This window comes from Microcaecilia unicolor, chromosome 1 (genome assembly GCF_901765095.1).
Source record: "Microcaecilia unicolor chromosome 1, aMicUni1.1, whole genome shotgun sequence".
Taxonomy (NCBI): Eukaryota; Metazoa; Chordata; class Amphibia; order Gymnophiona; family Siphonopidae; genus Microcaecilia; species Microcaecilia unicolor.
The window spans coordinates 239,436,917-239,463,969 of NC_044031.1; the positions used below are offsets into that span (position 1 = coordinate 239,436,917).

The window sequence follows — 27,053 nt, forward strand, 5'->3', positions numbered from 1 at the left end:
GTTTTTCTGATTATGTGCGCTTGAACAAGTTGTAATCAGTGCACTGATGTGCTTTTGAGGTCCTGGACTGCTATCGTGTTTGGTATGCTCTTTTAACGATTCTGAGATCCGGTTTGATTACGCTTTTTAGCATTTGCCTGCATTTATGGAGCAATTTATTATTTGTTAGTCTGTATATATAAGCATAGTATTAAGGGATTTATACATCTAGCTGTTTGGAAGCCCAGACCTCTCATGTGCATGTATTATATTATCTTTTTATCTGGTCCTAAAAACTTTTAATTCTCTCTCTTATTAGTTGGATTCTTTTTTGAGCATGTAGCTCTAAATTGTGTATGTTCTTCAAGAGTTCTTAACCTTTTTGGTAAGATTGGCAGGTTACATATATAAAACTAGACAACTTCAAACATGACTGCTGTGTTTGAAATTGCCATCTAGTTTTACCCCAATTCTAAAGAGCCTGAAGCAGCAGTGCTAATCTGAGCCAAGCGAAATGCTGGCCAATGTTGGTCTAGGGTGCTGGCGGATGCTGAATATAGCCACAAGAGCTGTACGAACTTCAGGAGGGACATTTAAAGTTTGCTTGAGCTGAGTACCTTCTCTGAAGTTTTCTATACTGTATTGGATTTTGTTTTCTTGATGCACATTGATATTTTGATGCACATGGATAGTTGATGTTTGGATAAGTTTTGATGTTTTCCATACAGTAATCTGTGATATCTTTGGAAAGTTTTTTCAGCCAATGATCAAGTATAGATCAACATGATCGTCTTTAGCTCTATAGATCTTTAGATCTGGGGCTCTGAGGCTTTTTCCTTCCGTTTTAGTAAATATATTTTTTCTGTTTACACATATTTTTGCAATTGTAGTGGGTCATTCTTGTGTCTGCTTGATTTTGAGAGCTTTGCTCAGATTGACTTCATATCCACATAGTGTTTGGTTTAGTTGACAAGGATAATACATACATTTTCATAATGCACGTTTGTCACCATGAACACATTTTTGCACGTACGCGTACACTTTTGTGTATTTTTATTCTTGCATTCACTTTTATTGTCACACGTATTTAAATTTAACATGTATGTCTACACTTTTGCATGGATGCCAGCTCATTATTGATGTTTTTATATGCGTTTAACTGATATTAATGTAGAGAATTTTTACTGCCATTATTGTTTATTATATATAATTCTGTACTTCATTTGATATTATTTTCCATATTGTTCATTCTGCATTTTGTTTGTTTTTGTTAGACCTCTGACGCAGGCCCATGTCAGGTTGCTTTACTAAAGAACTCGTTTGTTGCAGTCTTGGAGGCCCTTTTGCGTTTTTTCTGTTGCTCCTGTTTGTGTACTTTTGACCCTCTTTTATTACTTAGTCTTTCAACATGTTTTTAAATTAAGAAATGAGAATAAGCAAATCACTGAAAAAGTAAAAATACTTTTCAGTGCAGCCATCTCAATACAAAGAAAAGTTTTGGAGCAGGATATCTGAAGTATTGTGCTGACAATCTGCTTCTTATTTAGCTTTCTCTTTCTGTTCTTTTGACTTAGTCTTCTTCACTCTCTTTTTTCTTTTGAATCTTGGGATGAGTGTATTTCTGGCCTATTGCATATTGTAGTTCTTTTCCATTTCTATTAATATATTTTATTCTTTTTTGTAAACTGCTTTGATCTGTATCAGCTGAGGGGGTATAATCTCCCCCCTACCCTCAGAATGGAATCAAAGATATCTCTGAGATTGGAGGTTTCTTTTATAACCACCCTTCTCTTATCCAACTAGATCAGCAACTCAAAACCCCACCAAAACTTCCTAATCTCCTCCCACCCCTTCCCAAACTAACCTTTAAACAGAAAACCTGTACCCACCTTACTGTGTCACCTGTTACATCCTATGGACCAACCCATTTTCTCCCCATTAGACTTAACGTCCTTAACATCAATTGCAATAATTTTCCCCTTGCATTCCACGCTTTTGGGGTATTCAATACCACAGCTTCTGGGGTAAGGTTGATTCTCCACCCTGTTAATCGATACATATACTCCCCCCCCCCCCCCCACTTCTTTCCAATATTCCTAGATGCTTGGGTGTGCCCAAAGTGAAACATATAAGGGGTTTCGAGCTTCAGTACATTTTAAGAACATGCCACTGTGGAGTTTCCCAGTCCTACAGAGCTGAGTTTGCATAAAATAGGCTCTATAAAGTGCCCAAAGTAACACTCTCTAACATCTGCACTTTCTATAAGTTGAGATACTCTCTTGACATTAGCTCCCATATTCCAAGATACTAACTTAACCCCCACATCCAACTCCCATTTAGCTTTAGCCCAGTGAAATCCTTCAATCCTCCCAAAGATTGTAAGGCATTATGTATACCAGAAATAGATATTCTATCTACTAATATGGTGTTAAAGAATGGGTGCAGCTTCTCCACCTTTTTAAACTTTTGACTATCTGATCTCAAAACTGCATATAATGCCCGGACTTGACAATAAGCAAACTGATCTCCCCACTGAATTATTAGTCTATATCAGGGGTTCTCAACCCAGTCCTCAGGACACACTCAGCCAGGCAGGTTTTCAGGATACCCACAATGAATATGCATAAAATAGATCTGCATACAATGGAGGCACTGCAGGCAAACTATTTCATGCATATTCATTGTGGGTATCCTGAAAACCTGACTGGCTGGGTGTGTCCTGAGGACTGGGTTGAGAAACTGTGATCTACGGTGAAAGTCCACATATGCTACAAGTGCCCTATCATTATGAATCATATGCTTTACCTTCTTCCTCCCAATGAACAAAAGCACTTTTTTTCCAAACCCAGTGGAAATTGTGAAGTACCATGAATTGACAATTGGTCAGAAGTACTGGGATCTGTTGTCTCTCCACCCCCCCCCCCCCCCAATAAGTGACCAAAATCTATCAACTATCTCTCACACTCCAATGACTTACCAGGTATGCCAATCTGTGTTTAACACCACCAACATGCATGAACATATTGGTCAGTCCTGCCTCGCATTCACATAGCTTACATTCATATATTATAGGAATATTGTTCTTTGACCGATATTCAACTATGTACTCCAGACCTGTAATAAGAGACGAACAAAAAGAATGCCTTCAAATAATCTACACCCAGAAAGCTATATATGTGGTATAATTACACATTACACATTTTTATTTCTATAATAAACCTTTCTACTTTCCAAAGTGCCTGAAGTAGAATGGCAGATGTAGAAATTACCACATAATAAATTTTGACATAGACATTTCCTTTAAAATAAATCAACATTAACCTGCAATACACCCTTTCATGATGCTTACTCCATACTTTCCACCTTGATCAATGTTGATAACATCATGCTGCCCACAGTTTTACATGAAGTGGTTTCCTTAAATTGGATATCAGTACAGATCCAGCATTGCCGCTTTACTGCATACATAAATATTTATTTATAACATTTGTATCCCACATTTTCCCACCTATTTGCAGGCTCAATGTTGCTTACATAATTCCGTAAGTGGTGATTACCAGTTCCGGATAGGAGAAATACATAGTTGGGGTAAAGGGACAAATTAGGTGTTACAAGAGGAAAGTTCGTCCAATGATAAGAGCTAAAGGTAATAGGTTAAAGTTCATTCATGATGAAAAAAAGCTTGAATAATTAGGATCATTAAACTGGAAATCAAGATAATTAGCAAAAACAGTAGAGATAAAGAGAATACATGTTGTATAGTTGCGTTTTGTTAATTTGAATTATGATGAGTTATTATATGCTTTCTTAAATAAATACGTTTTCAATAGTTTACGGAAGGTCACTGTGTTGTGTGTTATTTTTATGGATTTTGGCAATTCATTCCAAATTTGGGTGCATATGTAAGAGAAGCTGGATGCATATGTTAATTTATAAGTAGTGTTTTCATACTTAGGACAATATGGAGGCAAATCTATAACTGGGTGCCTGATAAAAGCCTACATTTATAGAACAAATGACGAACACTTACACCAGCTGCAAAGCCGGTATAAATGCTTGAACCAAAATAGTAAGTCCTGCTCAGATTCTGCCCATGTGTATGCTCACCCATAAAATCCGTATCAAGTAAAATATATGGGTATTTATAGAACTTAGGCTGAATTTTGGCATATATGCACATACAAATGCACATATATGTTACTATTCTAATGACACCTGCTGAGCGTGAACGTTATAGAATTGCCCTGTATGAGACTGGATGTTCTGTATCACAATTTTTATTTATTTGTACAGATTTCATATACTGCCATTCAAATTTCATCATGGTGCTTTACAATAGGAAATATAAATAGATGCTAAAATAAAAAATAAAAACACAATAAGAAACAAGAAGACGACATCAAGAACCAAAATGGGAAGAGGAATGTGAAATAGCACAACAATATTAATCCAAATACTAACACTTTACAGATCACAACAGGTATTCTCCGAGGCCAGCAGGCTTTATATTCTCACAACTGGGTGACGCTGACCTGTGTCACTCGGTCTGGGACTTATGGAAAACAGAAACACAAGAGCGTGGTCTCCTCAGTTTTACACTACAGCAAAAAAAAAAAAAAAAAAGTAAAAATAAAAAAGACAACTCCAAGGGGAGATGGGAGGGATTGTGAGAATATAAAGCCTGCTGTCCTGGGAGAATACCCTATACACTTTTCTCCGAGGACAAGAAGGAAAGGATAGCGAACAGCTAGAATCTGACAAGTTACAAGATCCAAAGCAACATGATTTTACCAACGGAAAATACTGCTAAATGAATCTGATTGATTTCTTTTATTAGGTGACCACAGAACTAGATAAAAGACACACGCTTGATGAAATCTACTTGGATTTAAGCAAAGTCTTTGATACAGTTTGATATGGAAGCTCATCAATAAGCTGAGCAGACTGAAATTAGGACCCAAAGTGGTGAACTGGATTGGAAACTGGCTGACAGATGACAGAATGTGGTGGTACATGGAATCCACTCCGAGGAAAGGAAAGTGAATACTGGGGCCAGAGTCTGTTTAATGTATGTGTAAGCTACATTGCCAACAGGAAACAAGGAAAAGTTTGACTTTTTGCGGTTGACACGAAGATGTCCCAACAGAGTGGACATCCTGGAGGAAGTAATGGTCCAAGTTCTGGTAGTTAAAATTTAATGTAAAGAAGTAGAGAGTGATGCACCTGGGGTGCAAAACGTCAAAGGAGATGTACAAGATAGGAGGGGAGAACTGATAAGCACAATTCAGGAGAGGGGCCTTGGGGTGATAGTGTCTGAGGATCTCAAGGTGGCTAAACAATGTGACAAGGCAGAGGCTGGAGCAAGAAGGATGCTAGACTGCAGAGAGAGAGGTCTAAGCAGCATAAGAAAGGTGTGAATGCCCCTGTACAAATCATTGGTGAGGCATCATTTGGAGAAGAGACTTGATGAGATGAATATGTATATCTTAGAGGAAAGAGGGACAGAGCGAACAAAGTAGCCCCTGAGTAGATTTCATGAATCCAGTGGAGAAGTGCTGTTACGTTGTACACCCTTAGGTCAGGCAACCAGACCCCCCCCCCCCCTCGTACCCTGTCATGCATTAATTTAAGGAATGACATTCTGGGTCTCTTTGCATGCCATATGAAGGAGCTAACAATGCTACAAAACATGTTATCTTCCCGTCTATGCATTCAGAGCGGGAGCATCTGCAAGGGGTATAGCAGCTTGGGCAAAACAACCATCTTGACCAGCGCAACACAGCACCAAATGTTCACTGGGAGGTCCCTCGAACAAGAACAGAGCCCCTTTATTGCATCTAACTTTTCAAATTACATGCCTGATTGGCACTAAGATAGCACTTCAAAGTACTTTATACCCACATCTGCCCAGATCAGAGGGAAATGTGACAAAGCAGTACAAATACAAGGGCGAGAAAGCGGCAGTGCCTCCGATTTCCCAAAATTTATCTTGAGGCCAGAGAACGCTCCAAAGTCTCGAATAATGGTCATCACTTGTGGTAAACTAGTTGATGCGTTATCGAGAATCAAGAACATATCATAAGCAAACAAGTTTATGCAATACCCCCTCCCCCTATAGAAACACCCATCAAAACAGAGTCCTGCCGAATCCTAGCAGCTAGGGGCTCCAAAGTGAGAACAAATAAAAGGGGGGATAAGGGGCACCCCTGCCTAGTTCCCCCCTGTAATGACAATGTTTTGGTGAAAGTGCCATTAATAATGATCTGGGCTGTAGGATTACTATAAAAGTGCCTGTATCCAATCTAAGAATGCGCCCCGAATGCCAAAACGCTACAACACCCAAAATAAGCATTCCCAAACCACTTTACCAAAGGCCTTCTCTGCATCCAGGCTAGCCAAGACTGCATCCCCCTGTTGCCCGCGCCCCTCAAGAAAAGCACGACTTACTTTAAAAATATTAGCCAAGGCAAATCTGCCCGGGACAAAACCTACCTGATCTGGATGGACCAACTGGGGGAGAAACCTATTCAGCCTGGACGCTAATACTGCCACCAAGATTTTAACATCCTGATTAAGTAACGAGATTGGTCAATAGGAACCCACTAGTTCTCCATCCTTCCCAGGCTTAGGGAGAACGGTAATGAAAACGTGATCTAAAGAGGAACCCATATCCTGTGATTCTCTTACATCATCACACATAGACACAAATGAGGGTATCAGCAAATCCTGCAAAATCTTGTAGAACTCTGTGCCCAGACCATTCAGCCCCAGTGCTTTGGCTATCTTCAATTGTCTGACAACTCTTTGTACTTCCTGCCCCTGTAAGGGAAAATTAGGTTCTTAACTTGGTAATTTTCTTTCCTTTAGTCACAGCAGATGAATCCATTATGAATGGGTTGTGTCCACCTACCAGCAGGGGGAGATAGAGAACACTGAAAACCATAGTGCCTCTAGGATGGCTAGCTCTGAAAACCATAGTGCCTCTAGGACGGCTAGCTCCATCTGCCTCAGTATTTTGAAGCTTCCAAAGCAGTGTTAAACCGCAAAGTAACATAACGAACTTTCCTCACAGCGAACAAACGCCCCAGAACAGGAGAAATAACACAAAGGAGGGACGAACTCAACCTCCTGTAGTAGAAGAGAAGTCCAGAAGACTGTTTTCCAACTTCTCCCAATGAGAGAACATGTCTGCAGGCAAAACTGAACATAAAACAGAGTCAATCAGGGAGGGATCATGGATTCATCTGCTGTGACTAAAGGAAAGAAAATTACTAATTTTCCCTTCCTTGTTATCAGCAGCAGATGAATCCATTACGAATGGGATGTATCAAAGCAATCCCTAGATAGGGCGGGAACAAGCCACACCACGCGCAAGCACTTGTGCTCCAAAAAGCGCGTCCCTCCTGGCAGCCACATCCAGCCTGTAATGATGGGCAAAAGAGAGCTTAGAAGCCCAAGTAGCCGCACTACATATCTCCTGAGAGAGAGTTTTCCTGTCTCAGCCCAAGAGGAGGAAATCGCTCTTCTGAAATGTACTTTAAAGGCATCAGGCGGAGGCCAGCCCGACATCCGATATGTAGAAAAAATGGCTTCCTTAAGCCAACGGGCTATAGTGGCTTTAGACGCTGGAGACCCTCTGCGAGGACCAGACAACAGTACAAAAAGGATCAGAGGTCCTGAAAGGATTTGACATCCGCAGATACTGTAACAGAGCCCTGTGCACATCCAGAAGATGCAACTGCCCAAAAGAGTCTTGAAACTCCTCCCGAGAAAAGGAGGGCAAGAAAATAGGCTGGTTTAGGTGAAAGGCTGTAACCACCTTAGGCAGGAAGCAGGGCACCGTACGTACCGTCACTCCAGACTCTGAGAATTGCAGAAATGGGTCTCCACAGGACAGCGCCTGGAGCTCAAACACCCATCTCGCCGAAGTAATGGCCACCAAAAAGACTGTCTTTAGAGTCACATCCTTCTCCAAAGCTCGCCTTAGCGGCTCGAAGGGCGAACACTGAAGAGCCTTTAAAACTAGCCCCAGGTTCCAGGCAGGACAAGGGGCCTGCACGGGAGGACGGAGCCGAAGCACCCCTCTAAGAAACCGTGCAATGTCCGGATGCGCAGCCAGGGAGAGGCCAGCAACCTTCCCCCTAAAACATGCCAAGGCTGCCACTTGAACACGCAGGGAATTATAGGCCAAGCCTTTTTGTACACCATCCTACAAAAAGTCAAGTATCGGCGAGACAGTGGCCCATGAGGGTGTGAGGGCTTTAGAAGCACACCATGCATCAAATTGGTGCCAGATCCGAGCATAAGCAACGGAAGTGGAACATGGTTCTCCAAACAAGTGGCTGAGAAAATAAAAGCTAAAGAGTTGGCGTTCCTGAAATACAGAAAGACTCAAGAAGAGGAACAAGGGGAGGAATACCGGATGAAACTGAAAGAAGCCAAGAGAGAGATACATCTGGCAAAAGCGCGAGCGGAAGAACAAATGGCTAGAAATGTAAGGAAGGGTGACAAAACTTTCTTCAGGTATATTAGTGAAAGGAGGAAGACTAAAAAGGGAATTGTGAGACTCAAAGATGCTGAGAACCGATATATAGATAATGATGAAGAAAAAGCAAATTTGCTAAATAGATACTTTTGTTCTGTTTTCACAGAAGAAAATCCTGGAGCAGGACCGCAATGGACTGGCAAAAGTACATGTGAGAATGGAGTGGATATAGCACCGTTCACGGAAGAGAGTGTGTATGAACAACTTAAAAATATAAAGGTGGACAAAGCAGTGGGACCGGATGGGATCCACCCCAGGATATTGAGGGAGCTCAGAGAGGTTCTGGCGGGTCCTTTTAAAGATTTGTTTAATAAATCCTTGGAGACGGGACAGGTTCCGTGGGATTGGAGAACAGCGGAGGTGGTCCCTCTTCACAAAAGTGGCGATAGGGAAGAAACTGGAAACTACAGGCCGGTAAGCCTCACTTCGGTTATTGGAAAAGTAATGGAAGCCATGCTGAAGGAAAGGATAGTGAATTTCCTGGAAGCAAATAAGTTGCAAGATCCGAGACAACATGGTTTTACCAAAGGGAAATCGTGCCAAACGAATCTCATTGAATTCTTTGACTGGGTGACCGGAAAATTAAATCAAGGACGTGCTATGGATGTAATCTACTTAGATTTCAGCAAAGCTTTTGACACGGTTCCCCACAGGAGGCCCTTGAATAAACTAGAAGGGTTGAAGATAGGACCCGAAGTGGTGAACTGGATTAGGAACTGGTTGACGGGCAGACGCCAGAGGGTGGTAGTAAATGGAGTTCGCTCGGAGGAGAGAAAGGTGAGTAGTGGAGTGCCTCAGGGATCGGTGCTGGGGCCGATTCTATTCAATATATTTGTGAGTGATATTGCCGAAGGCTTACAAGGTAAAGTTTGCCTTTTTGCGGATGACACTAAGATTGGCAACAGAGTGGACACCCCGGAGGGAGTGGAAAGCATGAAAAAAGATCTGCGGAAGCTAGAAGAATGGTCTAACGTTTGGCAATTAAAATTCAATGTGAAGAAATACAAAGTGATGCACTTAGGGAGTAGAACTCCACGGGAAACGTATGTGTTAGGTGGTGAGAGTCTGATAGGTACGGACGGGGAGAGGGATCTTGGGGTGATAGTATCTGAGGACCTGAAGGCGATGAAACAGTGTGACAAGGCGGTGGCCGTAGCTAGAAGATTGTTAGGCTGTATAGAGAGAGGTGTGACCAGCAGAAGAAAAGAGGTTTTAATACCCCTGTATAAGACGTTGGTAAGGCCCCACCTGGAATATTGTGTTCAGTTTTGGAGGCTGTATCTTGTGAAGGATGTGAAAAAAATGGAAGGGGTGCAAAGAAAAGCTACGAGAATGGTATGGGATGAGGAGAGACTTGCTGACCTGAACATGTATACCCTGGAGGAAAGAAGAAACAGGGGTGATATGATACAGACGTTCAAATATTTGAAAGGTATTAATCTGCAAACGAACCTTTTCCGGAGAGGGGAAAACGGTAGAACTAGAGGACATGAAATGAGATTGAAGGGGGGCAGACAAAAAAAATGTCAGGAAGTATTTTTTCACAGAGAGAGTGGTGGATGCTTGGAATGCCCTCCCGCGGGAGGTGGTGGAGAGGAAAACGGTAACGGAATTCAAACATGCTTGGGATAAACATAAAGGAATCCTCCTCAGAAGGAAGGGATCCCCAGAAGCTTAGCCGGCGGTGGGAGGCAGGGCTGGTGGTTGGGAGGTGGGGATAGTGCTGGGCAGACTTATACGGTCTGTGCCCTGAAAAAGACAGGTACAAATCAAGGTAAGGTATACACAAAAAATGACACATGTGAGTTTATCTTGTTGGACAGACTGGGTGGACCGTGCAGGTCTTTTTCTGCCGTCATCTACTATGTTACTATAGCCAAATTCGTAGGAGGACTCGTCCTATCAAGGGCCATGGCGGGAACACATACAGGAGGCCTGCGGGCCAGGGTTGAGCCAGAGCATCCAACCCCGTCGAGCGGGGATCTCTTCGTCTGCTGAAGAAGCAAGGAACTTTGGCATTTGCGCTTGAAGCCATGAGATCCGCCTTGGGCCTGCCCCATCTGGCACATATTTGAAGGAACACTTCGTCTGCCAAGGCCCATGCCGCCGGGTCGATCTGATGCCTGCTGAGGAAGTCGGCTTGCACATTGCTCTGACCTGCGATATGGGCTGCTGACAGAAGCTGTAGATGCAACTCGGCCCAGTGGCAAATCTGCGCGGCCTCCGCTGCTAGGGCTGCGCATCGAGTGCCACCTTGGCGATTTATATAGGCCACTGCTGTCCTGTTGTCCGACAGAACTCTGACAGCCAGCCCCTCCAGGTTCTTGTGAAAGGCCAGCAAAGCCTGAAATACCGCTCTCAGTTCCAAGCGATTGATGGACCATCCCGACTCCTCGGGTGTCCACAGACCCTGGGCATAGTGTCCCCGGCAATGAGCTCCCCAGCCCTGCAGGCTGGCATCCGTGATGACCAGGCACCAATCGGGGAGGGCTAGCGGCATTCCTCACCGCAGCATGCTGTCTGAGAGCCACCACTCCATAGGAGCCACGTGAGTCTGCGTTGATAATCCTGGGATATTGGAGACCATCGTTGAAGCAGGGCAATCTGCAGAGGCATCATGTGCGCTCTCGCCCAAGGCACCACTTCCAAAGTGGCTGCCATCGACCCCAACAACTGGACAAAGTCCCAGGCTCGCGGGCGAGGCATCCGCAGGAGCAGACGGACCTGATTCTGAAGCTTGCACCGCCTTGAGTCGGGTAGATAAACAAACCCAGAGCTTGTGTCGAACCGGACCACCAAATACTCTAGAGACTGAGAGGGGGGGTCAGGTGACTTTTGGGTATATTGACCACCCAGCCCAGAGACTGTAGTACTGAGACCACTCTGGCTGTGACATGAAGACTCTCCTCCTCGGAGTCTGCTCGGATGAGCCAGTCGTCTAGGTACGGGTGAACCCGGATACCCTCTCGCCTGAGATAAGCAGCTACTACCACCATTACCTTGGAAAAGGTTCGGGGAGCTGTGGTGAGGCCGAAAGGCAAGGCCCGAAATTGGAAATGTTTTCCCAACACCGCAAACCGGAGAAACCGTTGGTGCGGGGGCCAAATAGGAATGTGCAAGTAAGCTTCTTTAGGTCCAGAGACGTGAGGAACTCTCCTGGCTGGACTGCCGCAATGAGGAGCGCAGGGTTTCCATGTGAAATGCTGCTCTCTCAGCGACTCATTCACTTTCTTTAAGTCGAGAATGGGCCGAAAGACCCTCCTTTTCGCGGCACCACAAAATAAATAGAGTAACGGCCGCAGCCTTGCTCGGCGGGAGGCACAGGGATCACTGCTCCAAGGTGCAACAAGACTTGTAAGGTCTCCTCTACCGCCGCCCGTTTGACGGCAGTGCCGCATCGGGACTCCAACAACACGTCTCTCACCAGGGCGTTGAATTCCAAACGGTAACCTTCTCTGATCAGGTCCAAGACCCACTGATCTGAGGTAATCTTGATCCACTCCTCGAGAAAGAGGGAAAGGTGTCCTCCTACAGCTGGCAAGGAGGAGTGGACCGGCGTCCCATCATTGTGGAGGACGGCCCTGAACTCCTGGCATTGACCCGGCCGCTGCGGATCTCTTGTCTGAGCGAAAGGAGTTCCTCTGCCGAAAACGGGGACGTTGAGAAACCCCAGCAGAGCGCCCCGGGCGATACGTTCGAGCTTCACGGAAGCGAGGTCTGGAAGAGGAGGGAACAGCATGACCCTTGGAAGAAGGCTGCGGCCTATCCTCGGGTAACCTCTGGGGTTTAGAATCTCCCAGGTCTTTGACAATCTTTTCCAGTTCCTCTCCAAATAACAGGTGGCCCTTAAAGGGTAACTTCACCAACCTTTGCTTAGAGGCCATGTCAGCTGCCCAATGCCGTAGCCATAGAAGGCAGCGAGCAGACACCGCCACAGACATCTGTTTAGCCGAAGCTCTCACCAGATCATAAAGGGCGTCAGCCAGAAAGGACAAGGCCGACTCCATCCGCGGTGCAACCTCAATGAGGGACTCCGCACCATCCATGGGCTGCTCCACGGCCTGTTGTAACCAAGAAAAGCAGGCCTGGGCTGCATATGAACTGCAAACAGACGCCCTTAAGGCTAGCCCGGAAACTTCAAAGGACCATTTGAGAGCGGATTCCAGCCGCCGGTCCTGAATATCTATGAGGGCGAACCCCCCCCCCCCCCCCCCGGTACCATGCTTGATTTTAAGGATAAATTACATATTTCTAACAATAGCTCCGCAAGCTCATTTTTCAGTTCTATCAGTACTCTGGGATGAATACCATCCGGTCCAGGAGATTTGCTACTCTTCAATTTGTAGAACTGCCCCATTACATCCTCCAGGTTTATAGAGAATTCATTAAGTTTCTCTGACTCGTCAGCTTCAAATACCATTTCCGGCACTGGTATCCCACCCAAATCTTCCTTGGTGAAGACTGAAGCAAAGAATTAATTTAATCTCTCCGCTTTGTCTTCCCTGATCGCCCCTTTTACTCCTCGGTCATCTATCGGTCCAACCGATTCTTTTGCCGACTTCCTGCATTTAATATACCTAAAAAAATGTTTACTATGTGTTTTTGCCTCCAATGCAATCTTTTTTTTCGCAGTCCCTCTTAGCTTTCCTTATCAGCGCTTTGCATTTGACTTGACATTCCTTATGCCGTTTTTTTATTATTTTCAGTCGGTTCCTTCTTCCATTTTCTGAAGGATTTTCTTTTAGCTCTAATAGCTTCCTTCACCTCACTTTTTAACCACGCCGGCTGTCGTTTGGTCTTCCGTCCTCCTTTTTTAATACGCGGAATATATTTGGCCTAGGCTTCCAGGATGTTGTTTTTGAACAGCATCCAAGTCAACCCATCTGTTTCCATTGATCAGAGACGTGAGAAGAGTAATCCTGGAAAAGCAGGATCTTGTGACCCTGAAATTCCACTAGCTTCTTTCCTTGGAACACTTTGAGGACCCTGTCCTTCTCTGCATAGTTGAGGATTCGAGCCAATATGGGCGTTGCTCACCCTCACGGAGAGCACCCACTCTGTGTACTCTTTCGACCCGTAACACATTATCTGACAGCTGCAGCCCCAACTGGTCAGGCAACCCTCTCTCCATAAAGTTCCAGAGTTCTCTCTCTTTAACAGATTCAGGCAATCCGATAATCCTAAGGTTGTTGCGCCTTCTATGGTTCTCCTGGTCATCAACTTGTGCAAGCTGTTTACAGTGCGCCTCAAGCTTTGCGATCCTCATGTCTGCTACCTCGGCTCTGTCTTCCTGGCGCAAAATGCGATCCTCAGCCTACTACAGTCTTGCGCCATGACCTTCCAGAGCCTCTTTAATATGATCCACTGAAGCCTGAATCTTAGAAAGCTTTTCATCGAGCACCACTGTTATTTGTTGCATTATCTATTTAATTGCTTCAGCCGGCAAGGTTACCAGGGAAGGACTTGAGCTTATTGCCATCTTAGGTCTCCAGTGCTGCGCGCAATGTTTCCTGGCCCGCAGGGTCTTTGAGGGCATACCCACCGTCTAGCCACGCCACTGGGTCCTGTAACTTCCTCAAAAGAAGCGCCGGAACCTGCAGTAGCCAGCTGGGTCAAAAGGGAGCCCGTCCAGGGGGGTTTGTGCGATGAAAACAAAGGTTTTAGTGCGGCGGGAGCAAAGCAGGGCTTAGAGACGTCCGTTCAACTAATCCGCATCCCGTGACCACTGAGTGCAATTCTTTTGCATAGAAAACTGCTAACTTAATCAGGAGAACCATCATTAGAAATGTATGCATACAATAGAAAGAAACCATATCTGTTAATCTCGACTGTTAGCATGTATGTCTTTTTGAAGGCCAAACACAAGTTTACATTCCATAATGAAATGTAGCTTCAGAAAACTATTTGCTGCATTTCCTTAAGACAGCATTTTTCAACTGGTGTGCCACAGCACATTGCCGTGGGAGTTGGGCCAGCTTAATCTGTACCAGAATAGAGAAAGTTTTCTTGTCTCTAGTGGTCGGCAGCAGTGATTCATACAGCCTGCCTGCGTCAACCCTGGAACCTTCTCTCTGATGTAGTTTCCTGCTTCCGTATAGGCGGGAAGCGTCAGAGAGAAGGTTCCAGGGTTGGCACAAACAGGCTGTATGAATCACTGCCGCCGACCACTAGAGACAAGAAAACATTTAAAAGGTACACCGGGGGATCTCAAGATAAAGGGAGATGCTTGGTCGCCAACTGGAGAGAGAGGATGGGGGGGGGGGGCAGGGCAGAGAAGGTAAAGGACTATTTGTGAGGGTAGGGAGAAGAAAAGGTAAATGCTGGAGTATTTGTGATGGGGGAGAGAAGTAAATGTTGGGCTATCTGTGTGTATGTGGGGGGGGGGGGGGGTGAGAAGGTAAAATGCTGGACCATGTGTGAGGGTGGGGAAGAAGGTAAAATGCTGGACCATGTGTGGGGGTGTGCCTTGCCAATTTCTGTGCTGTGTAAAGTGTGCCATGAGACAATAAAGGCTGAAATTATTTGCCTTGTCATGCAAGTGGCTGTACATTCATATAGGCAAAGTCACACAACAACGCCAAAACAACAAATGCTACCAGACTATTAAATACCAAAACAACATTATCATTGTTCTACTTTAATGTCAGGGGGAGGGGGGGGTAACTTACCAAGAGCAGGTTCTGTTCCTTTGCAGGATGCAAGCCATTCATCCAAAGTCCGAGATTCATGTTTAGGCGTCTCAATTTCAACTTCTGAAACGAAAAACCTTGGTTATTTTCTAACAAAATGGGAGAAAATATGTCTCAAAAGAATTGGTGTTATAGTGAACAAGTCCTGGTACTCTAGGGACAACACCTTAATAAACTGTCTGGAAAGTGGGTACTGGCACAGCTCCCATCTCTTTATTTTGGGGCCCTATTACTAAAGCTTAGTCCACGCTAACAGACATTAGCATGCACTATGTGCTAAGCAGCCCACAGTATAAAACAGGGCATGCAGTATTTAGCATTCACTAATAACCGTTAGCATTAAACTAAGCTTCATTAAAAGGACCACTTCATGAGGTATTTGAAAAAATACTTTAGTGCTACCCTTTGAGAAATGCAATCCATTTGACAAAAGAAACAGAAACTGGTACATTGCACTTTCCATATGCAAACTCAGCAATTAATCTCCATCATACTATACCCCAGGCTCTGCCACTTCGTGAAGGTAAGAAACCAAACCAATCTCATAACAGCTGCAACCAGTCATTTTACAAACTCAACCCTGTGGGAACAGGTATCTGTGTGAGAATTATAAAAATGAGTGGTAACAATTAGGAGCTGGAGAGAAAAACAAATTATTTTACATTTAGCTCACACCTTTTCAGTAGCAGCTCAAAGTGACTTATATTTAGGTACAACAGGTAATTTCCCTGTCCCTAAGCTAAGGGACCCTTTTACTAAAGTGCATTAAGTGTGGTTGTTCACCTGTTTCCACGCTTTTAATCGAGCATTACTGAGCTTTTGTGTATTTTTCAGTCAAGGGCATGGCATGGGCAGAGTGTGGGAGCAGAAGTGGTGGCCAACTAGTGCATTACAATTAAGAACAAAAGAATAGTCATACTGGGTCAGACCAATGGTCCATCCAGCCCAGTATCCTGCATTCAACAGTAGCCAATCCAGGTCACAAGTACCTGGCAGAAACCCAATTCATCTGGGGCAAGCAGTGCCTTCCCCCGTCCGTGTCTGCCTCAATAGAAGACTATTGACTTTTCCTCCAAGAATTAGTCCAAACATTTTTTAAACCCAGATACGCTAACCACTGCTACTAAATCCTCTGGCAAAGAGTTCCAGAGCTTAACTATTCTTTGAGTGAAAAAATATTTCCTCCTATTTATTCTAACAGTATTTCCATGTAACTACATTGAGTGTCCCCTAGTCTTTGTACATTTTGAAAGAGTAAAAAAAAATTGATTCACTTCTACTTGTTCTACACTACTCAGGATTTTTTGAACCTCAATCATATCTCCCCACAGTCATCAATTTTCCAAGCTGAAGAGACCTAACCTCTTTAGACTTTCCTCATATGAGAGGAGTTCCATCCCCTATCATTTTCTGTTGCTCTTCTTTGAACCTTTTCTAATTTCACAATATCTTTTTTGAGATACGGCAACCAGAACTGAATGCAATACTCAAGGTGAGGTCGCACCATGGAGTGATACAGAAGCATTATAGTATTCTCGGTCTTATTTACCATCCCTTCTCTAATAATTGCTAACATTCTGTTTGCTTTTTTGGCTGCTTGTCGTCGCCCACTGGGCAGAAGATTTCAACGTCTTGTCTACACCTAGACACCTAGATTTTTTTCTTGGGTGCTAACCCCCAAGGAGGACCCTAGCATCTGAAAACTATGATTCAGATTATTCTTCCCAATGTGCATCACTTTGCATTTTGTCCACATTAAATCTTATCTGCCATTTAGATGCAAAGATTTCCAATTTCCTAAAGTCTTCCTGAAATTTTTCACAGTCCACACATGTTTTAACAAACTTAAAGTTTTGTGTCATCTGCAAATTTAATCACCTCAAATCTCGTTCCAAATTCCAGATTATTTATAAATATGTTAAATAACACCGGTCCCTGCAGCACCTTCCTCCTTTGAGAGAAATAGCCATTTAACCCTACCCTCTGCTTTCTGTCCAATAACCAATTCCTAATCCACAATAGAACTTTCTCAGGAGTCTCTCAAGAGGAACTCTGTCAAAAGCTTTCTGAAAATCTAGATACACTTCATCAACCGGCTTACCTTTATTCACATTTATTCATGCCTTCAAAGAAATGAAGCAAATTGGTGAGACAAGACTTCCCCTTGGCTAAAACCATACTGACTCTGTCTCATTAGACCATGTTTATTTATGAGTTTTGTAATTTTATTCTTTAAAGTAGTTTCCACTATTTTCTCAGCACGGGCATCAGGCTTACTGGTCTGTAATTTCCCGGATCACCCCTGGAACCCTTTTTAATAATCGGCATCACAGTGGCCACCCTTCAATCTTCAGGTACTATGGACAATTTTAACAACAGGTTACACATCACGAACAGCAGATCAGCAATTTCATGTTTGAGTTCTTTTAGTACCCTTAAATGCATGCCTTCCGGTCCAGGTGATTTACTACTCTTGATTTGGCTCAGCACATCTTCCAGGTTCACCGAGATTTCTTTCAGTTCCTCTGCATCATCACCCTTCAAAACCATTTTTGGAACAGGTAGATCCATAAAGACTGAAGCTAAGAATTCATTCAGTTTCTTCACTATGGCCTTGTCCTCCCTGAGTGCCCCTTTTGCTCCGTTATGATCTAACGGTCCCACAGATTCCCTCATAGGTTTTCTGCTTCTGACGTATCTGAAAAAGTTGAGTTTTTGCCTCTGCAGCAAGTTTCTCTTCATATTCTCTTTTACCCTTCTTTATCAGTGCTTTGCATCTAGCTGGCCAGTGTTTGGGTTGCTTCTTATTTTCTTCATTTGGGTCCTTTTTCCATTTTTCCTCTTTCATTTCACCTTTTAACCATGCTGGCTGTTTTCTCTTCTTTCCTCCTTTGTAAATACGTGGAATGCATCTGGTCTGGGCTACCAATATAGTATTTTTAAACAATGTCCATGCTTGATTTAATGTCCTAACCATTGCAGCTGATCTTTCAGCTTCTTTTTAACCATTTTCCTCATTTTATCATAGCCACCCTTTTGAAAATTAAATTCTGCTACAGTAGATTTCCTTTGTGGCTTCATTCCAGATAGTAGCTCAAACTTGATCATGTTATGATCACTGTTTTCCAGCGGACCCAACACCGTTACCTCTCATACTGTACTCTGCACTCCATCAAGGACTAGATCTAAAATGGCTCCCCCTGTTGTCGGTTCCTGGACCATTTGCTCCAAGAAGCAGTCATTTATTACAACTAGAAATTTTATCTCCCTGGCTCTAATTTAACATTTATCCAATCAATATTGGGATAATTGAATCACCCATTATTATACTGTTGACCAATCTGCCAGCTTTCCTAATTTCTGTAAACCTTTCTTCAGCTGTCTGTTTGTTCTGTCCTGGTGAATGTTAGTACAGCCCTACAAGAATACTCCTTCCCTTCACACATGGAATTTCTATCCATAATGATTCCACGCTGCTGTTTCATAAAGAATGTTTATTTTTTGTTTGACCCAATTCCCTCTTTAACATATAGCGCAATCCTACTACTACTACTACTATTTAGCATTTCTATAGCGCTACAAGGCATACGCAGCGCTGTACAAACATAGAAGAAAGACAGTCCCTGCTCAAAGAGCTTACAATCTAATAGACAAAAAATAAATAAAGTAAGCAAATCAAATCAATTAATGTGAACGGGAAGGAAGAGAGGAGGGTAGGTGGAGGCGAGTGGTTACAAGTCAAAAGCAATGTTAAAGAGGTGGGTTTTCAGTCTAGATTTAAAGGTGGCCAAGGATGGGGCAAGACGTAGGGGCTCAGGAAGTTTATTCCAGGCGTAGGGTGCAGCGAGACAGAAGGCGCGAAGTCTGGAGTTGGCAGTAGTGGAGAAGGGAACAGATAAGAAGGATTTATCCATGGAGCGGAGTGCACGGGAAGGGGTGTAGGGAAGGACGAGTGTGGAGAGATACTCGGGAGCAGCAGAGTGAATACATTTATAGGTTAGTAGAAGAAGTTTGAACAGGATGCGAAAACAGATAGGGAGCCAGTGAAGGGTCTTGAGGAGAGGGGTAGTATGAGTAAAGCGACCCTGGCGGAAGATGAGACGGGCAGCAGAGTTTTGAACCGACTGGAGAGGGGAGAGGTGACTAAGTGGGAGGCCAGCAAGAAGCAGATTGCAGTAGTCTAAACGAGAGGTGACAAGGGTGTGGATGAGGGTTTTGGTAGAGTGCTCGGAAAGAAAGGGGCGGATTTTACGGATGTTGTAAAGAAAGAAACGACAGGTCTTGGCGGTCTGCTGGATATGAGCAGAGAAGGAGAGAGAAGAGTCAAAGATGACCCCAAGGTTTCGAGCTGAGGAGACAGGGAGGATGAGAGAGCCATCAACAGAAATAGAAAACGGGGGGAGCGGGGAGGTGGGTTTGGGGGGGGGGAAATGAGAAGCTCGGTTTTGGTCATATTTAATTTCAGGTGGCGTTGAGACATCCAGGCAGCAATGTCAGACAAGCACGCTGAAACTTAGGTTTGGATGCAAGGTGAGATATCAGGGGTAGAAAGGTAGATTTGGGAGTCATCAGCATAGAGATGGTAGGAAAAGCCATGGGATGAGATTAATGAACCAAGGGAAGAAGTGTAGATAGAAAAGAGGAGGGGACCAAGAACAGAACCCTGAGGTACGCCGACAGGCAGAGGGATAGAAGTAGAAGAGGATCCACCAGAGTGAACACTAAAGGTGCGGAGGGAGAGGTAGGAAGAGAACCAGGAAAGGACAGAGCCCTGGAATCCAAGTGAGGACAGGGTATCGAGAAGTATGTTGTGATCGACAGTGTCAAAAGCAGCGGAAAGATCAAGAAGAATGAGGATGGAATATTGACCTCTGGATTTAGCCAGTAATAGGTCATTGGAGACTTTAGTAAGCGCAGTTTCGGTTGAGTGGAGAGGGCGAAAACCAGATTGTAATGGGTCAAGAATAGCATGTGAGGAGAGAAAATCAAGGCAGCGGTGGTGAACAGCACGCTCAAGTAATTTGGAGAGAAAAGGAAGGAGGGAGATGGGTCGGTAATTAGAGGGACAAGTAGGGTCAAGTGAAGGCTTCTTAAGGAGAGGTGTGACCACAGCATGTTTAAAGGCAGCAGGGACAGTCGCAGTGGAAAGTGAGAGGTTGAGAATGTGACAGATAAAAGGAATAAGAGTAGGAGAGATGGCATTAAGAAGGTGGGTGGGAATGGGATCAGAGGAACAGGTGGTACATTTTGAGGAAGAAAGGAGAAGTGTAGTTTCCTCAATAGTAACTTCAGGAAAGGAGGAAAGGGAATGAGGGGAAGGAGAGAGAGGGGAACGGACTAGTGGAGGGAGAGCTGGTGAGGTAGAGAAAGCAAGGTTTATCTTTTGAACCTTGTTGTGAAAGAATTCAGCAAGGGTCTGAGGAGATAATGAAGGGGGAGTTGGGGGAGGGGGCACCTTGAGGAGAGAGTTCAATGTGGTGAAGAGAAGTCGAGGATTAGAGCCAAGAGAGTTGGTCAGTTGGATATAATAATCCTGTTTGGCACGTAAAAGAGCAGATTGGAAGGAGGTCAGCATGAACTTAAAGTGTAAGAAATCAGCAAGGGCCCGAGATTTCCGCCAGAGGCGTTCGGCGGAGCGGGTACAGGAACGTAGGTAGCGGATATTAGAATTCTGCCAAGGTTGGGGTTTTGTACGCCTTACAGGGCGGGTCATCAAAGGTGCAAGAGTGTCTAAGGCAGAGGATAGAGTATGGTTGTAAGAAGAAACAGCCTCGTTGACAGACGTGGATGGTGCCACAGTAGAGAGGAGGTTTGAAACATGGGAGGATAGAGATGAAGGGTCAATATCGTGAAGATTCCTAGATAAATTAGATAGGATAGGACGGGACTGGGAGGGAGGAGATTTAAGTGCGAAAGTTACAAGATGGTGATCAGAGAGGGGAAGATCAGAGGCAAGGAAACTAGAAGGTGAACAGTTGGAGGAGAAGATGAGATCAAGACAGTGACCATTTTGATGAGTGGGGGAGGTGGAGCATAGTTGGAGATTAAAGGACGACGTTAAAGCGAGTAACTTGGAAATATAAGAGTTGGAAGGATCATTAGCAGGAATATTAAAGTCACCAAGGATGAGAGAGGGGGAGGAAGGATCATGGAAGAAGGCAAGCCAGGCGTCAAAGTCACTGAGAAAGGATGAAAGGGACTTATCAGGGGGACGATAAATGACCGCTATTCGAAGAGGCAGAGGAGAGAAAAGGCGGATAGAGTGGACTTCAAAGGAGGAAAAACAGTGAGATTGAGGTGGAAGAAGGGGTTGAAATCTGGAGGAGGGAGAGAGAAGTAGTCCAACACCACCCCCACGGCCAGCAGGGCGAGGAGTATGTGAAAATAGATAACCGCCGTGGCACAGGGCTGCGACTGAAGCAGAGTCATCAGGGCAGAGCCAGGTTTCTGTTATGGCGAGCAGATGGAGGTGACGCGAGATAAAGAGGTCCTGGATATAGGGGAGTTTGTTACAGATAGAGCGGGCATTCCATAGGGCGCAAGAGAAGGGCAGAAAAGAGGAGGGGAGTAGAGGAATAGAGATGAGGTTAGAGAGGTCACGGTGAGATCTGTAGAGTTTGGATAATAGTTGGTGAGGAGGGCCAGGATTGGGATTGATGTCACCAGCTGAGAGTAAGAGAAGGAGTAAAAGAGAGCGGAGGAGAGTAGGAGAGGTGTGGCCACGAAGGCGTCGAAGGCGAGAGGTATTTAGGTGGAATGGGGAAGGCAAAATGGAGGGAAGAAAGAGACGGAGATTAAAAGCCAAGAGGGAGAAAGAGGGTAGGAGAGAAGGTGAGGTGATGAAGTCAATGGATGGGAAGTGAGTTCCTGTAGAGGAGAGAGGTAGGGGGTGAGGGAAAAGATTAGGAAGGGACAGAGCTAGGAAGAGAATGTGAAAAGGGGCCATAAATGATTAAGGTACTTTAGCAACTGGAAAAAGATTAGATACAAAGAGAAAAATGCCCCGCGCGCCATTAGGCGCGCGGCACCTAGAGCGGAGGCTCTGAGTGGATCGGGGTGGACCTGGGTGTCACCCCGGAGAAGGCTGTAAGGATATGCAGATGAGCTGCAAGTCCTCCACAGCACCTGAAAGGCAGCCGGTGGTAGAGGTGGGCACCTCTCAGCTGAGGAAAGGCTTACCAGGGGTTAGGCCGAAGCCAGCATTCCTCCCCCTGAGGGTCACCTGATCCCTCCTCCAATTTCATCCAGCCTATCATTGCGAAATAATTTGTATCCTGGTAAGTGTCCCATTGATTGCCCTCCTATCAAGTAAGTCTCTGAGATGCCTATTATAGCTACCTCATCATTTAGTGCCATATAGTCCAACTCTCCCATCTTATTTCTTAGGCTTCTAGCATTTGTTTATAGACACTTCAAATTGTGTGTTTTTCCTTGCATCTACTAGTTGCTTTGAATTTGATGGGATAATTTGCATCCTTTACTCTCTTCTCCCATTAGACACTCATGGCTCCACCCTTTAGGCAATATCAACTCTAATTGCATCATTTGTTGTTGGACTCAAAGAGATGCTAACCATTCCCTCAAAAGACGGAAACTGTCTCTCTCCGTTTGGAATGATTATATTCAAATGCTGCATTACAAAGTAGAGAGTATCAGAGTATAATTCTGACAGTGGGAGGTATAACAGTACAGTCTCTCAATGGTGAAGACTACTGATGGGTAGGTGAGGATAAGGGGGGTAGGAGTTGGAGGGAGCAGGGTTATTATTATCATCGTTGAAACTGTAGTGCAAAAATTTTTGTTTGGTGGAGGGATGGGGGAAAGAGAGTAGAGGACAGAAATGTTCTTATGTAAAATTGAACTCCACCTCTGTTTCATAGTAGCCTAGATGTTCAATAAAAACTATTTGCACTAGACACTACTGGATTTTTTTTTTTTACCATTATTGAAACCAATGTTTTGGGACTCCCTAAAGATCCTGTTTCAATTGTATCCTTCAAGGATGCTTTACACCGAAGCGTGCACTCCTGGGCGACTATTGTCTTTCCCCTCCCCCTCCTCATTTTAGTTTAAAAGCTGCTATATCTCCTTTTTAAAAGTTAGCACCAGCAGCCTGGTTCCATCCCAGTAAAGATGGAGTCAATCCTTTCAGGACAGGCTTCCTTTTTGCCAGAATGCTATCCAGTTCCTAACAAATCTAAATCTCTCATCCCTGCACCATCATCTCAACCACGAATTGAGACTTCAGAGCTCCACCTACCTCTTGGGTCCTGCGTGTGGAACAGGAAGCATTTCTGAAAATGCTACCTTGGAGGCTCTGGACTTCAGCTGTCTACCTAACAGCCTAAATTTGGCTTCCAGAACCAATCTCCCACAGTTTCCTATGTCATTGGTACCCACAGCTGGGTCCTACCCAGCACTATCTAAAATTCCATCAAGGTGATGCATGAGGTAGGCCACCTTCAAACCATGAAGGCAGGCAAGTGACCAGGCGATCCTCACATCCACTAGCCACCCAGCTATCTGCATGCCTAATGACTGAATCAACTACAACAACTGTTTTAACCCTTCCTGCCTGGGCAGAAGTTCCTGAAGACATATCCTCTGTGTGAGAGGATAGTGCATACCCTGGTGGGCAGGTACTGACTACAGAAGTACTTCCTACTTCACCAGGGTGATGCTCTTCTTTTAGATCTTCTTCCTCCAAGGCAGCAGAGGGACTGCAAGACTGGAGGTGGGACTTCTCTACAACATCCCTGTAGGTCTCCTCTATGTACCTCTCTGTCTCCCTCAGCTCCTCCGCAACTCTAGCCTCAAGAGAACCGAATTCTTCTCCGAGAGCTAGGAGCTCTTAGTATCAGGCACATGCATATAACCTCTTACCAACTGGAAGATAATCATACATGTGACACTCAATGCAAAAAAGACTGGATAGCACCTCTCTCGCTGCTGAACTGCAGTGTGCATCTTAGTATTATTGAATTGTTTGATAATTTAAAACTTGCTAAAATAGTAAGGATATTAGACTATTATAAAAGAGCCTTTAGACTATATGGTATATTGTATGATTTATTTAGTGTTTGCTTCTTAGAAAGGAATGAAATATAATTAAAACTCTGTAAGAGGACTTCTCCCTTGTTATCCTAATTAGAATAACTGACTAAATTAACACTATGAATGAAGAGTTGTGGGGGGTCATGTGATGTCAAGCTAGAGAGCAGACATCTGTGAGATAGGCTCTCAGGCCCTGAATTAACAACCTCCTCACCGTCATTCTCACCTTCTAAATAGTGCACCAAAGGTTGGCATAATCCCTTTATAAAGGAGATCTGCAGATCTATTCTCTGCTGCAGGCAATGACGTCAAAAACTTTCCACACAGAGAGGCAGTAGGGGAAAAACGGTCAGCACAAAATGGCAGAGGATGAGTCAGCTGGACTCAGCTCTATCAGTTCCGCATGGGTTGCAGAAGTCACATTGCAGATAAAATCCACATTAGCTCTACCCCCATTGAATCACAACTTTGGGAAATCTTGACTAAACTGGGCTCGGTGGCCAATAGACTTGAGCAACTACAAATGGACTTTAGCCAGTATCAGCAACGTCTCTCCGATGTAGAGGACAAGCTCATACAGCAAGAAGCCCAGTAATCGAGATTAGCTAAACTGGAAGACAAACTGGTTGACCTCGAGAACAGATTCAGAAAACTCGGGAATGATGTTTCATAAGATGAAGGTGAAAGGGACAGGCTTAGGAGTAACCTAAAAAATATTTCTTTATGGAAAGGGGTGGAATGGCTTCCCAGCAAAAGTGGTGGAGATGGAGATGGTTTCCGAGTTTGAAATGTATGGAGACACGAACGGAGGATCTCTAAAGGAGAAGGGATTATGGAGCATTGTAGTTGGTATAGATGGGCAGACTGGATGAGCCATGGTTTTTATGTGCCTTCATTTTCTATGTTTAAAAAAAAGCCTACAAAACAGAAGCATATGGGAATAATATGGCACCCAGTTGTTAGTTACAGTCCTGGAGGCTTACTAGGTTATTCTGTGTGCTGAATTTATCAGTTGACTCTTCTTGCAAATGTCTGAGTACAAAAGAACATTGCTCTCTTCCCTTCAGAAGATTTCACTTGTCTTGTCTGATCAGTCTGGTAGGCAAAACCAGCAGGCAAGCCATCAGAATGGCAGGTTCATCTAGCAGTGCCGCAGTTGGTACAATCACCCAAATAATAATCACTGTGAAGGTGAACCCTGAATAGACATGAGGCTAGGGGCAAGCTCCCAGCAAAGGACCTCAGTGCCATATTGCACTCTTTCAGGCCTCTGCATAGTGCAGGCAGCTTGGGCCTAACGACCAGAAAAGAGAGAAAAATAGTATTTCTACTAGAGAAAAGACAACCATTATTCTTAAGGCCATATCCTCTCCAGGAACAACAATGGACCAAACCCCTGGGGGGGGGGGGTGCTCAGAGACCTGGGACTTAATGAAGCAGCACCACATAGAACACCCTCAACCCCAAAATGGTGCAAAAGGCCCCGAGACCCCTCCTCTGAGGGACAAGAGCAGGGCCCAGCATTAGGGAAACAGTGGAAGAGCTATAGATGTAGGGGACTGAAGAGAGGTGCCATGTGCATGTTTGAAAAAGGTAACTGCTCCCAGTGTTACAGTCCATGGAACATAAAGATTGTGTGGTATACAAAATGACAGCAGCTCCTAATGATGCAGAGTCCACTGCAGCAGCAGTGCCAAACCTGTGTCCTGCTACACAGGATCACCAGGCCAGAACTTATAATTCTACCTCAAAGTGGCATTTGGCCTGGTACAGCCAGCTGGACAACAGACACTGCTCTGTCAGCCCATGCTTCTTCACTTTAGTGCAGGGGGTTTCTCAACCCAGTCCTTGGGACATATCTATTGTCAGCCTTTCAGGATACCCACAATGAAAATGCATGAGAAATCTGCATGAACTACCTTCAGCAAATCTCTCTCGTGCTTATTCGTTGTGGGTTTCCTGAATGCCTGCCTAGCTAGGTGTGTTACATTTCTATACCAAATAAACTGAACTCAGTCAACCCAAAGCAGTTTATAAAACACAACAGTAAAATACAATTATACAATGTTACATGTCCAGGACCTGTCAGGCTATGAAAGGGTGTTTTTGTTTAAAAGGAGGCGGAACTATAGGCCCCATAAGGCCTTGTACCAGTGCAGGGGATATAATGAGCCAGGATGCGGGCAAGAACTCCTGTAAATCTCCACAGATTGTGCCGCCAACAGGATGCCATGGGAGGGGAGGAGGGGGCCTCTGACCCCATGGTCACTTGTATGACAGGTACAAGTCGGAGGAAGAGGCCAGCTTTGGCTACCTGATTATGGGCTAAAGTGTAAAGGAAATGGTAGTTTCTCTTTAAATAGAAGAATACAACTCTCATACGGCTTATTGCATTCAAGAACCCAGGAAAGGGAGGAGAAATTAGGGAAAAGCTATCCAGCTGAAAAATATGGGATGAGGGCAGGGAAGTCTTGCTAGGCCCACAGGAAACATTGTCTATTCTGGGAAAGGTTGGGGAAAAGCCCAAGAGGATTTTAAAAGGAAATGAGACTGGCCTGTGAGTTGGAGGGATTTAGTCCCAAAGTCCCATAAAAGCTCTCCCCCAGAAAGCAGGCAGAGGAGAGCGAGAAGCCTGGGGGAAGAGGGCAGTCTCCAGCCACAGCAGATGGACGGATTTGGCTGAGAATCCTGAGATGCAGACCCCTAAGCAGGAGCCCAAAGGTGGGCCAAATGAAGAGGTATTTACCTTAATGTATTACCATGTGGGGGAGTTGTTACTCTAATTT

General features: G+C 44.6%; 1 protein-coding gene across 5 annotated transcripts in view; it reads right to left on the reverse strand.

Annotated features, from left to right (window-relative positions):
• LOC115471274 overlaps positions 1-27,053 on the reverse strand; it is a 171,053-nt gene that overhangs the window by 73,534 nt on the left and 70,466 nt on the right. For all 5 annotated transcript variants that reach the window (XM_030205002.1, XM_030204978.1, XM_030204984.1 and 2 more), the window contains exons 6-7: positions 15,193-15,276; positions 2,957-3,093 (exon numbers count right to left, since the gene is read on the reverse strand). In XM_030205002.1, the coding sequence (XP_030060862.1) occupies positions 2,957-3,093; positions 15,193-15,276 (221 nt within the window). The remainder of the gene's footprint in view (positions 1-2,956; positions 3,094-15,192; positions 15,277-27,053) is intronic.